Source organism: Gorilla gorilla, chromosome 1 (assembly GCF_029281585.2).
Source record: "Gorilla gorilla gorilla isolate KB3781 chromosome 1, NHGRI_mGorGor1-v2.1_pri, whole genome shotgun sequence".
Taxonomy (NCBI): Eukaryota; Metazoa; Chordata; class Mammalia; order Primates; family Hominidae; genus Gorilla; species Gorilla gorilla.
Genome location: NC_073224.2, coordinates 38586108 through 38598630, shown reverse-complemented (window position 1 = coordinate 38598630; position 12523 = coordinate 38586108). Strand labels below are relative to the sequence as shown.

Below are 12523 nucleotides of genomic sequence, written 5' to 3'. Positions count from 1 at the left end.
TTTGTTATAAGCTTTAAAAACTATGTATTTATGTTGTTTTGGTAAAATAGAAGAAGTAACAGAAATGCTCAAAGATCTAAAAACTTAGATCTTTTCATCATAGATTTCTTGGGACAGCTACTGTGCTCTTAAATGTTTTTCTTTAGCTTCTGTATTTAAATTTGTTCTAATTAGAATAATATGGGTGTATCTAAGCAACAGATTGCTTAGAGCATTATATTTAAAATGGCCCATATTTTTTGATGTAGGTTGAATATCTGAAATTTAATACAGGCTCCAGCTGAGTTTATTAACTGCAGGTTACTGGAGAAACAACAACAACCAACCCTGACTTTTCTCTGTTTATTATTAAAAACATTCTTTTGAATACATCTAATTTCTTCCCCTCATCCCTGCAGGGATATTGTTATCCCTCAAAAACTTTGGCAGCTAGTGATTTATCAAATAGCAGTCCGTACTAGATCCTGAAAATCTGATTTTATTAGTAGTCAGTATCTCAAACAACTACTCATAAATAAAGTCAGTTTCTTGTGTTTTTCTCTTGCAGTCATTGTTAAGTGTGATGGTATGTCCAGGAGAGGGTGTGTGTTTTGTGAGAGCAGTGGGGTTGATGTATTTGTCAAATGGGCCTTTTCTTTTGTTGTATAGCCAGCTTAGGAAACATGAAGGAGAGAGATTTTTGGAAGGATCTTACTGGTGTGTTGGTACCGCTGGAAGGAAGAAAGGGATAGCATGCATGTGCTGTCATTTAGCTTTGTCTCTAACTAGACCCACCCAGTTTATTAGCCAGTCCAGAAAGTCCCAGTTTGAAATTTCCAAATAATAACTATTGTTAGGCCGGGCGCGGTCGCTCACACCTGTAATCCCAGCACTTTGGGAGGCCAAGGCGGGTGGGTCATGAAGTCAGGAGATCGAGACCATCCTGGCTAACACTGTGAAACCCCGTCTCTACTAAAAATACAAAAAATTAGCTGGGCATGGTGGCGGGCACCTGTAGTCCCAGCTACTCGGGAGGCTGAGGCAAGAGAGTGGTGTGAACCTGGGAGGTGGAGCTTGCAGTGAGCCAAGATTGCATGGCTGTACTCCAGCCTGGGCGACAGAGCAAGACTCTGTCTCGGGGAAGAAAAAACAAAACAAAACAAAAAAACTATCGTTATAGCTCACATTGAGCGTTCTTATGTTTCAAGTACTTCTTAAAGAGCTTTTAGGTATTACTTCATTTAATCTTCCCCACAGTGCTATGAAATACATATGTGTAAGATAAAGATACTTTTTTTTTTTTTTTTGGAGACAGGGTCTTACTCTGTCACCCAGGCTGGGGTACAGGGGCACAGTCTCAGCTCACAGCCACCTCCATTCCCCGGGTTCAAGTGATCCTCCTGCCTCAGCCTCCCAAGTAGCTGGGATTACAGGTGCACACCACCACGCCCAGCTAATTTTTGTAATTTTAGTAGAGACAGGGTTCCACCATGTTGTCCAAGCTAGTCTCAAACTCCTGACCTCGGCCTCCCAAAGTGTTGGGATTACAGGCATGAGCCACCGTGCCCGGCAAAGATAACTTTTTTTTTAGGGAAGGTTAATTGACACAACTTTTCCTAAAGACAATTTGGAACCATGTGTCAAAAATCTTAAATTCATACCTTTTCACCTAGCAAAATTTATGTCCTTATTGATCCTATAGAAACAGAAAAAGATTCAAAGATGAAGACAAATGTTATTGCAGTATTGCCAGTAGTGTTAGGATAACTTAATATCCTACTGTAGGAGACTGCTTAGACTGTGGACAGCAAAATAATCGAATATTATTATGCACTCATGGAAAATAAAGATGCTGAACTAAGTGCCTTAGGATAACTCTGTGTGTGTGTGTGTGTGTGTGTGTGTGTGTGTGCGCGCGCGCGCGCGTGCGTGTGTCCATCCAGAGTTGTACACACAGGCAGGTTCTCATCCTAGATATCCTCAGTTTTACTAACTTATGTCTCCCTCCCTCCCTCCCTCCCTCCCTCCCTCCCTCCCTCCCTTCCTTCCTTCCTCCCTCCCTCCCTCCCTTTCTCCCTCCCTTCCTCCCTTCATTCCCTTCTTTTTCTTCCTTCCCCACTTCCTCCTTTCTTTTCTTTCATTGTTGTTGGAGACAAGGTGTCGTTCTGTTGCCTGGGCTGATGTGTGATGATGCAATCTTATCTTACTGTAGCCTCAGACTCCTAGGCCCAAGCGATCCTTCTCCCTCAGCCTCCCAAGTAGCTGGGAATACAGGTGCATGGCACCATGCCTGGCTGATTTTAAAATTTTTTGTAGAGATGGGTCTTGCTTCGTTGTGCAGGCCCATCTTGAACTCTTGGGTTCAGACAATCCTCCCACTCAGCCTCCCAAAGTGCTAGGATTACAGGCCTGAGCCACTTCTCCCAGACCAACTTTCACAATATATTAAGTGAGAGAAAGGAAAGCACATTTCACAGTAGCGGGAAATGGTTACATTTTATTTTGTTTTTAAAGTTTATATGTGTATTTTTACACAAGGGGAAGTCTAGAGGTATATAGGGGTGCGTGTGTGTGCGTATGTGTATGTATATGTGTATATATAGATGTGTGTCTTTATATACATATGTTGATGATAGTTGCCTCTGGATATGAGATTTCAATCATTTAAAGTTTATTTCTTCTTTCTTGACTCTTTTTCATTCAGTAAACTTTTTTTTTTTTTTTTTGAGGTGGAGTCTTGCTCTGTCACCCAGGCTGGAGTGCAGTGGCACGATCTCGGCTCACTGCAGCCTCTGCCTCCCAGGTTCAAGCGATTCTCCTGCCTCAGCCTCCCAAGTAGCTGGGATTATAGGTGCACACTACCATGCCCGGCTAATTTTTTATATTTTTGGTAGAGATGGGGTTTCACCGTGTTGGCCAGGCCAGTCTCGAACTCCTGACCTCAAGTGATGCACCTGCCTCGGCCTCCCAAAGTGCTGGGATTACAGGTGTGAGTCACTACACCCGGCCCATTCAGTAAATATTTATTGAGCTATGGCTGTGGCCAGTCATTGTATTTTCTGAAATAATTATTATTTGTACAATTAAATTTGATATTAAGGATATTACAATTTTACAAATGTTTTCACTAAATAATTAAAATAATGACTTGGTTATTAAAGTGGTATGTTATTTGGAAAATTCATTTACTTGCAACACTACTCATGAAAAGTACAGAATAAAATGAAATGTTAGTGTAATGTGCTGAAGCATTCAGCCAATATGATGCTAATAGGAGAAATGATTTTCATTTGTATGAAACAGTCTCTATCCAAGGTAGCCTTCATGTGGGAGGAGAGATGTTTGCATGCTCTACATTGCTTTTATTTGACTCAGAAATAGTTTACATAGGTGAAAAGAATCACTTTTTCATGATGAGTAGCCATAGATGCATGTTTCTACTTTTTTTTTTTTTTCCAGACAACTACAAGAACAGCAACGGCAAAAGGAGCTGGAGCGGGAAAGGCTGGAGCGAGAAAGAATGGAAAGAGAAAGGTTGGAGAGAGAGAGGTTAGAAAGGGAAAGGCTGGAGAGGGAGCGACTGGAACAAGAACAGCTGGAGAGAGAGAGACAAGAACGGGAACGGCAGGAACGCCTGGAGCGGCAGGAACGCCTGGATCGGGAGAGGCAAGAAAGACAAGAACGAGAGAGGCTGGAGAGACTGGAACGGGAGAGGCAAGAAAGGGAGCGACAAGAGCAGTTAGAAAGGGAACAGCTGGAATGGGAGAGAGAGCGCAGAATATCAAGTGCTGGTAAGAAGTTTACAAACTCTTCTGTGTTCTTGTATCTGAGCTTGGATGATGTCTCTTGTGCAGTCATGTGTTAAAATATTTCACATTTGAGATGTTTGGGATTAAGCCATACAATTTGAAATTATGAAAAAATATGCAGCAATTATTACTTTAACATTTTCTTTTTATTTCTCTCTGTATTGCTTTTATTGCTTGGAGACTTAAAGAAAGCTCTTGGAAATTTTTATTCTGCCATTCTAATTCTTCTAACTCCCTATAAAATGGCTATAAAGTGTAAGTGTGTTTTTATGGGAAATTTTTTATACTGGATGAACTTCAAATATATTTCCCTCATGAGATCACTTAAATTGTCTCAAATACTATAGTACTGTAGGACCATTCAGCAAGAAATTTGCTTGATTGCATTCTAAAGATTTTGGAGGAAGAATTATTTTAGAGAAATATTCTCTAAGACTAGTTATTTAAATATGCTTTCTAGTATTATGAAAAATTAGTGAAAATTATGGAATCTGGAATTTACTGAAAGACATAAGGGTTAATATATGCCTGAAAGTTTGAGATATTTAACGTTTATTAAAATTAACATTCATTATAGGATTTAAGAATATTCCTTATGGCCTAATTAAAAAGTCTCAATGTGGTTTGATTAAATAGTGGTTGGTTGGTTGGTTTATTAAGTTAATTTATGTATTTTTAGCTACCTAATTATTTTCTGGAGTTATGGCCAACAAAACAAAACTTTTCCACAAATTAGCATTGAATAGGAGCATTGAACCCTTCGTATTAAATGTTTTGCCAGCTTTACTAGTTTTGCTATTTGTTGTTTTTAAAAAAACAGCTAAATTTATTCTTCTGTTTATGGTCCTATTCGTGTGATTTTAATGTCCTTTTTCTTGTGGACTAAATAAAAATTAAGACTAATACTAGCTTTTTCTTGTAAAAGAAATTAGTCAATTAAATTTATTAATCCACTTATTAGATAAAAGGAAACTTATTTCATCCCCTTCTGAATCTCAAAATGTATTTACAAGTTAAAATATTCTTGGGTAAAAATAGTTATTTGCGTTTGTGCCTAATTCTCTGATACTAACTGTAGTCTACATTTATACATTGTGTCTGAATGCTGGTTTTGTGGCTTCACTAGCTCCCTTTTTCTCTCTCCTTTTTTATCCTGTCTTTTGCTGCTGCTTTCCACCTTCTGTCCAGCTCCATCTTCAGACAGCTCCCTGTATAACGCTCCACTTCCTGAGTATTCCAGTTGCCAGCCTCCTTCAGCACCTCCTCCATCATACGCTAAAGTCATCTCAGCTCCAGTGTCAGATGCCACTCCTGATTATGCTGTAGTGACTGCTTTGCCACCTACTTCCACACCCCCTACACCACCACTGCGACACTCAGCGACACGTTTTGCAACATCTTTAGGTTCAGCCTTCCACCCTGTTCTTCCCCATTACGCTACAGTTCCTCGTCCTCTGAACAAAAACTCTCGACCTTCTTCTCCTGTGAACACACCCTCTTCTCAGCCTCCAGCTACGAAGCCCTGTGCCTGGTCTACTTCCAATTTTTCGCCCCTCCCTCCATCTCCTCCAATAATGATTAGCAGCCCCCCAGGCAAAGCTACTGGTCCAAGGCCTGTCCTCCCTGTTTGTGTTTCTTCTCCTGTGCCCCAAATGCCTCCATCACCGACAGCACCCAATGGGCTGGTTGACTCTGTAACATATCCAGTGTCTCCACCGCCTACCTCAGGGCCAGCAGCTCCTCCGCCGCCGCCTCCACTGCCTTCCCTCGCATCACTCTCACACTGTGGATCTCAAGCTTCTCCTCCTCCAAGCACCCCTATTGCCTCAACTCCCTCATCCAAGCCTAGTGTTCTCCCTTCTCCCTCTGCAGCTGCCCCTGCCTCTGTTGAGACTCCTCTAAACTCTGTGCTGGGAGACTCTTCTGCTTCTGAGCCAGGCTTGCAGGCAGCCTCTCAGCCGGCCGAGACTCCAGCCCAACAGGGTAAGGCTTTCATTATTGCTACTAACAGCTAATCACTTGAAAATGTTATATAGCAGTGACTTTAAATGCCTGAATGGATGGGTAGGGTGGTTTTGATCCTTGAACATTTATATGCCATAATGCCATGCTTTTTTTTTTTTAATTAAAAAAATTAAAGTAGAAAAATGTTTTTCCTGTTGGATTAATTGCATTTGGAGGAATTTCCTTATTGAACTAGGTTTTGATATCTTTTATAGTATCGCAGTTAAAGATGTTTTCTAGTATTTAAGAGCCCCTCATAATACATTTCTTTTTTTCTTTTTCTTTTTTTTTGTTTTTTTGAGACAGAGTCTTGCTGTGTTGCCCAGGCTGGAGTAGAGTGGCATGATCTCAGCTCACTGCAACCTCCACCTCCTGGGTTCCAGCAATTCTCCTGCCTTAGCCAGCTGAGTAGCTGGAGTTACAGGCACATGCCACCACGCCCGGCTAATTTTTGTATTTTTAGTAGAGACAGGGTTTTGTCATGTTGGCCAGGCTGGTCTTGAACTCCTGACCTCATGTGATCTGTCCCTTCGGCCTCCCAAAGTTGCTAGGATTACAAGTGTGAGCACCGCACCCAGCTAATACATTTCTTTCACTGGGAAAACTTTGCTTGACACGTTGATCTACCACACAATAAATACATGATCTAAATTGTTTTCCTTCATTTTTCTGGGAGACTTAGAGAGATATATTTAGTGCCCAACTGTAGTCATTAGATACGTCATCCCAGAGTTTCCTTTGGAGCAGTTCTGATCTTGGGCCCTGTTTCCTTCTTGCCTTTCCTATATTAGATGCCCCATGTTGGACTTTCAGGATAGGTGTCACCCTAACCCTTGGAGCATTATGACTTTGCAGGAGGAGTAGAGAGGATGGCAGGGTTCGTATATGCCCTAAAGGGTTCCAAGGTCCAAAATTACAATAAGTAGTGGCTTGAAGGGGTAATCAAGAGAGAATAGCATCCTCTGTAGTTATTCTCCTTGTCCCTACCTTATTGTTATGGTAACAGGGAAGGCAGGATGTAATCTCTAAGTGGATTATTTGTAAGTAGAAAAGGACCTGGTTCTGTAAGTAAATAAGAAGATGCTTGGCAACCCTAGTTTTTAAAATATGATTTAAGGAGGACTACAGAAAGAAAACTGAAAACAAATTTATACTTAAACATTGCAAGGCTTGTTATTGCTGTATATATATATATTTTGTTGTTGTTGACTTACCAAATTTGCTTAAAAGGTTAGTCAGAATTCTAAGATGTTCAGTTTGGTTTCACTATGACAGTTATACTGTACAAAATGGGCACAGCCAGCCTGACAAAGTGACCTGCTGTACCCTCAGAACTCTTAACAACCCCTACAGAAGGGACAGACTATTTCTAGATGCTTCTTTTAACAATTTATGTTTTCTGCTTGTGTAACTGCTCAAGCTGAAAAAGTTAGCAATTACCACCCAGTGTGCAAAATAGCATTTTATTCGTTCTGAAAACACCCCTCTTAAACCTTAACTAAAGGAGCACCTACTGTTTCAGGATTCTATTATTAAATAAATTCTTGTTCACTCCCTTTGTGATTTTATAACAGTTGAACATTTCTCTTCTTGCCCCCCATTTTGTGGGATAAAAACAACTCTACTTCAAATCCTATGGTATTTAATTATTTCCAAGCGTTATTTTGAGGTTTTACTTTGTACTAGTAAATTCCTTTACTTCAGTGATTCTCAGCCTTGGCTATCCATTGAATTTAAATGTGAAGTATTTTTTAAAATGCTGAAGCTGGGACTTACTCCTCCTTCATGTTTTTAATACAGCCACTTTGACTGTAAACAATTAAATATATGTGTTCACTGTTACTGAATTTACTGTCTCAACACTTAAGGTTAATGTGGATTATTTTGGGTCTGTTATTTCAAGTGGTACTAACTGCCATCCTATATACTAGTTTGTTTTTTCAGGGATGCTTACCTCTCTTCCAAATTTTATAAGTATTTATTTTGCTTATTTACCAAATCCCCATGAAAAAAAAAGTCTTAATTAGATGATCTGTTGCATAGTTCTATTACTAAAGCTCTAACCTAAAGTAAGTAGTTATATATACTTGGACCTTACATTTCAGTATCTTTCAAAAACTGATCTAGACTTTTACAACTATGATAAATTGGACTCATTAAGTAAATACATGAGTCAGTTTAATTTAGCATGGCATTCTGCGTACCTTCCCACATAAAATAATATCACTCAGCTCTATTGTTGATGGTCTTACTTAACATTTCTCTCTCTCAGGCATTGTCTTGGGACCACTTGCACCTCCACCTCCTCCACCACTCCCACCAGGGCCTGCACAGGCTTCAGTAGCCCTCCCTCCTCCCCCAGGACCCCCTCCACCTCCTCCACTCCCATCCACTGGGCCTCCACCACCCCCTCCTCCCCCTCCTCTCCCTAATCAAGTACCCCCTCCTCCTCCACCACCTCCTGCCCCACCCCTCCCTGCATCTGGATTCTTTTTGGCATCCATGTCAGAAGACAATCGCCCTTTAACTGGACTTGCAGCTGCAATTGCTGGAGCAAAACTTAGGAAAGTGTCACGGGTAAATACCTTTCTGAAAAATTTTTTAAATATGTCTTATTCTTCCTAAATATTTTAAATGTTGAATTTATTGTATTCTAATTTTATGAAATGTTATGAACTTCATTGATTTAAAAAATTGAAATAATTTACCCTGGCGCGATGGCTCATACCTGTATAATCCCTGCACTTTGGGAGGCTGGGGTGGGCGGATCACCTGAGGTCAGGAGTTCGAGACCAGGCTGGCCAACATGGTAAAACCCTATCTCACTAAAAATACAAAACTTAGCCAGATGTGTGACACATGCCTATAATCCCAGCTGCTCGGGAGGCTGAGGCAGAAGAATCGCTTGAACCCGGGAGGTGGAGGTTGCAGTGAGCCGAGATCATGCCACTGCACTCTAGCCTGGGTGACAGAGTAAGACTTTGTCTCAAAAAATAAAATAAATAAAAATTAAAAATTGATATAATTTAAATTTTTATAGTGAAGTTGTAAGAATAGTATAAATAATTTCTATAAATTCATCACCTACATTCACCCATTAACATTTTACCAGTATTTGCTTTTTTATTCCTTCTTCGGATATGTTTCCTTCTTTACACATGCACTTTTTTTGTTTTTTCTCTTGAGACGGAGTTTCACTCTTGTTATCCAGACTGGAGTGCAATGGCGTGATCTCAGCTCACTGCAACCTCCACCTCCCAGGTTCAAGCAATTTTGCCTCAGCCTCCTGAGTAGCTGGGATTACAGGCACCCACCACCATGCTCAGCTAATTTTTGTATTTTTAGTAGAGATAGGGTTTCGCGATGTTGACCAGACTGGTCTTGAAATCCTGACCTCAGGTGATCCACCCGCCTCAGCCTCCCACAGTGCCCTGTTTACAGGTGTGAGCCATCGCACCCGGCCTACACATGCACTTTTGTTTGAATGATTTGAGAGTAACTCAGAGACACAAGCTTCTATTTTCCTAAGTACCTCAGTGTGAATTTTATAAGAACAAGGACATTTACCTGCATAACCAGTAGTATAATTATCAAAATCAGGAAAGTTAACATTGATAGAATACTGTAATCTACAAATGTATTATTCAAATTTCATCTATAGTCCAATGACATCTTTAGTGACAGTTTTTTTCCTAGTGCAAGATCATTTATTGCATTTAGTTATAATGTCTCTTTGATATACTTTATGACAGTTCCTCAATCTTTCATAATACTGGCATTTTTGAAGACTGTAGGACAATTATTTTGCCTGTTATCCTTCACTTTGGCTTATCTGATTTTTCCTCAAGATTAGATTCTAGTTATGCAGGGGTTGTTTTAGCAGGAATATTATCAGAGCAAAGTCATGCCCTTTTCATGGCAGCACAGGAAGAGATACATGATACTGTTTCATTGCATTCTTGGTGATAGTAGTTTTGATAAACTCTTGTTGATATATAAAGTCATGCTAAGAATCTATTGGTTCTTAAAGCTTAAAAAATAATATTTAGGTTTTTTAAAATTAATGCTGATGTTTCCTTCTGTTTTAGATGTAATATATTAATAAAAATATGGTTGTCTAACATAGGAGTTGATTATGTCTGTATATTCTCATTAAGATGGAGGATACCTCTTTCCCAAGTGGAGGGAATGCTATTGGTGTGAACTCTGCCTCATCTAAAACAGATACAGGCCGTGGAAATGGACCCCTTCCTTTAGGGGGTAGTGGTTTAATGGAAGAAATGAGTGCCCTGCTGGCCAGGAGGTAAGGAATTTCATTATAATGGACATGCCCAGAATTGAGAGGATTTTAATTGTATTCCAAATACAACTAACTAGATGCACTTCTTTCCTCGTAGAGAAGTGGTTTTTATACTGAATCAGATAATATTTTTAAAAATCGGATTTGCCTTCTTTGTAGGAGAAGAATTGCTGAAAAGGGATCAACAATAGAAACAGAACAAAAAGAGGACAAAGGTGTAAGTTAATAAAGATAGTCTACCACACCTTAAAATATGGAATTCAGGCACAGCTCATTCAGGAAATAGTGTCAGCATTTATTTAATTTGGGCTTAATTAGTTTGAACTTATATTTGCTAATTTTTAACTATGCATGTGAAGTGGCTTGTTTTGACTGTTATTTATAAATTTTTAATGGCAGTCTTAGTAAAGTGAGTTGAATATGTGAAATTATGGGAAAAGCATTGAAGTTCAAACCTGTGGAGTTTAATTCTGTTCCTTAAATGAGTGAATGACATTTCACTACTTTTTTCATCTCTTAGAATCTCAGTTCCCGTGCATTAATTTAAAAGGAAGGAATTCGCCTAAATTCATATGTTTCCCTTAGGAGCTTGATGGTTATTGGCTGTGCCCCTTAAGAGTGTAACCTTCATGCCCTCCTCCCTGATTCAGCTGGGCAAACTCTGCTTTGTCTGTGCTGTATATTGGTGTGCAACAAATAATATGTTCCCCCTGCTCCATCTGGCCACCTTAGATGCCGTTCCTCAAATCTGTCTCTTGTGTCTGGCTTTGTAGCATTGGCTAGTGAAAGTTCTCAGGGAGAACACATGAGGAAAGGAGCTGTGGGGGAGGGTCGAAGGGAAGGTGGTTGAAGACAGGAGAAGAAAGTCTAAGCTGAAATGAAAGTGAGAGAAGACCGATGAAAGAGAAAGTGGGGAGTGGCAGAAAGAATATTAGAAGTGTTCGTGTAAAACACTAAATGTATATAGCGACAGGGGACTGGTAGATGCGATATTAATATGTATCTGTATATTTAGGAAGATTCAGAGCCTGTAACTTCTAAGGCCTCTTCAACAAGTACACCTGGTAAGTTCAAGATAAATATTTTAACCTTTATAAACTTTCTCTAAATATTAATACTCCCCAGTTAAAAATTCCCCCTTTCCCCATATTTGGACCAAGTGACTGGACACTAAAATGCCAGAGTTCTTTGTTCCCACGCGAAAGCATTCACTTTTTTCCTCCTGGAAGCTGCTGTTACTTTCTTGAGGTTACTTACTAAAACAAGGAAAATATTAATGTACTATTAGATGACAAGAGTATTTTTCATAATTGTTTTTCTAGAGGTAAAAATAAAGTGAGCATTAGTACTACAGTCTGCTTCAGAACATTCTCAAATTGAGAAGGATGTCCTAGCCATTCATTTGGGTGATATTGATAATTAAGGGAATAAAGTTTCTGATTTGTAAACTTAAAAAGTCTCCTTAAAATTTTGGGGAAGTGTTCTTGAATTCAGTGAAATTTCTGACATTGAGAATTCTTGAGCATCTGATAAATCACCTAGAATATTAACAAAAGTATATTTCACTAGAAGTACTTGATGAGTACTGTATCCAAGATGAGAATACGAACTCATTACATATTCACATGTTATTTCTTCATATTTGATTAAAGACTAAGGGCTGGACTATCTATTGAACTCCTTATCTATTCTGGAATGAAATGACATAAATAAACTTGATGAGTTAATATCTAGAGTGGTCCATAAGAAACCATTATAGAGAAATGCTTATATTCCTATGGTTTTGATTTAAAGACAACCAGCTGCATCTACAATTCCCTTTTTAATTTTCATTTTTTAAATTTTTTTGAGATGGGGTCTTGCTGTGTTGCCCAGGCTGGAGTGCAGTGGTGCAATCTTGGCTCACCGCAACCCCCACCTCCTGGGCTCAAGTGATCCTCCCACCTTAGCCCCCCAACCCCCTAAGTAGCTGGGGCCACAGGCACATGGCACCACTCCTGGCTAATTGTTTGGATTTTTGGTAGAGACAGGATTTCACCATATTGCCCAGGCTGGTCTCAAACTCCTGAGCTCAAGTGATCCACCTGTCTCAGTCTTCCAAAGTGCTAGGATTACAGGCGTGAGCCACAGTGCACCACCTAGAATTCCTTTTTTTTTTTTTTTAAGTACCTCTGAAGTTTTTGTTTTTGTGATTGTAATCCATCTTTTCACCACTCCCCCCATTCCTCATTCTTATTATTAAATAGTGACTCTTCAGTAGGTTGATTGCTATACCATAATTAACATCATGGCTTTGTTTTCCCTCTGAATAGGACTCAGTTTGTTATTTTCATTAAAAATTCACTGGTTTGTGACCCACTTATTTTAGCTTTATCCTTCTTTCTGTAAGCCAACATTAATTGTATATACTCTCATTAGTACTGCATAGATG

The 12523-nt window shown here is 39.5% G+C and overlaps 1 protein-coding gene across 20 annotated transcripts in view; it reads left to right on the top strand.

Moving 5' to 3' along the window:
* ENAH (ENAH actin regulator) overlaps positions 1 to 12523 on the top strand; it is a 159570-nt gene that overhangs the window by 129473 nt on the left and 17574 nt on the right. For 8 of the 20 annotated variants that reach the window (XM_055372018.2, XM_055372006.2, XM_055372013.2 and 5 more), the window contains 6 exons: positions 3439 to 3770; positions 4977 to 5771; positions 8065 to 8369; positions 9950 to 10095; positions 10252 to 10309; positions 11108 to 11156. In XM_055372018.2, coding sequence (XP_055227993.1) covers positions 3439 to 3770; positions 4977 to 5771; positions 8065 to 8369; positions 9950 to 10095; positions 10252 to 10309; positions 11108 to 11156 — 1685 coding nt within the window. The remainder of the gene's footprint in view (positions 1 to 3438; positions 3771 to 4976; positions 5772 to 8064; positions 8370 to 9949; positions 10096 to 10251; positions 10310 to 11107; positions 11157 to 12523) is intronic. The other 12 variants (XM_055372042.2, XM_019031085.4, XM_055372036.2 and 9 more) reach the window with 3 other exon arrangements.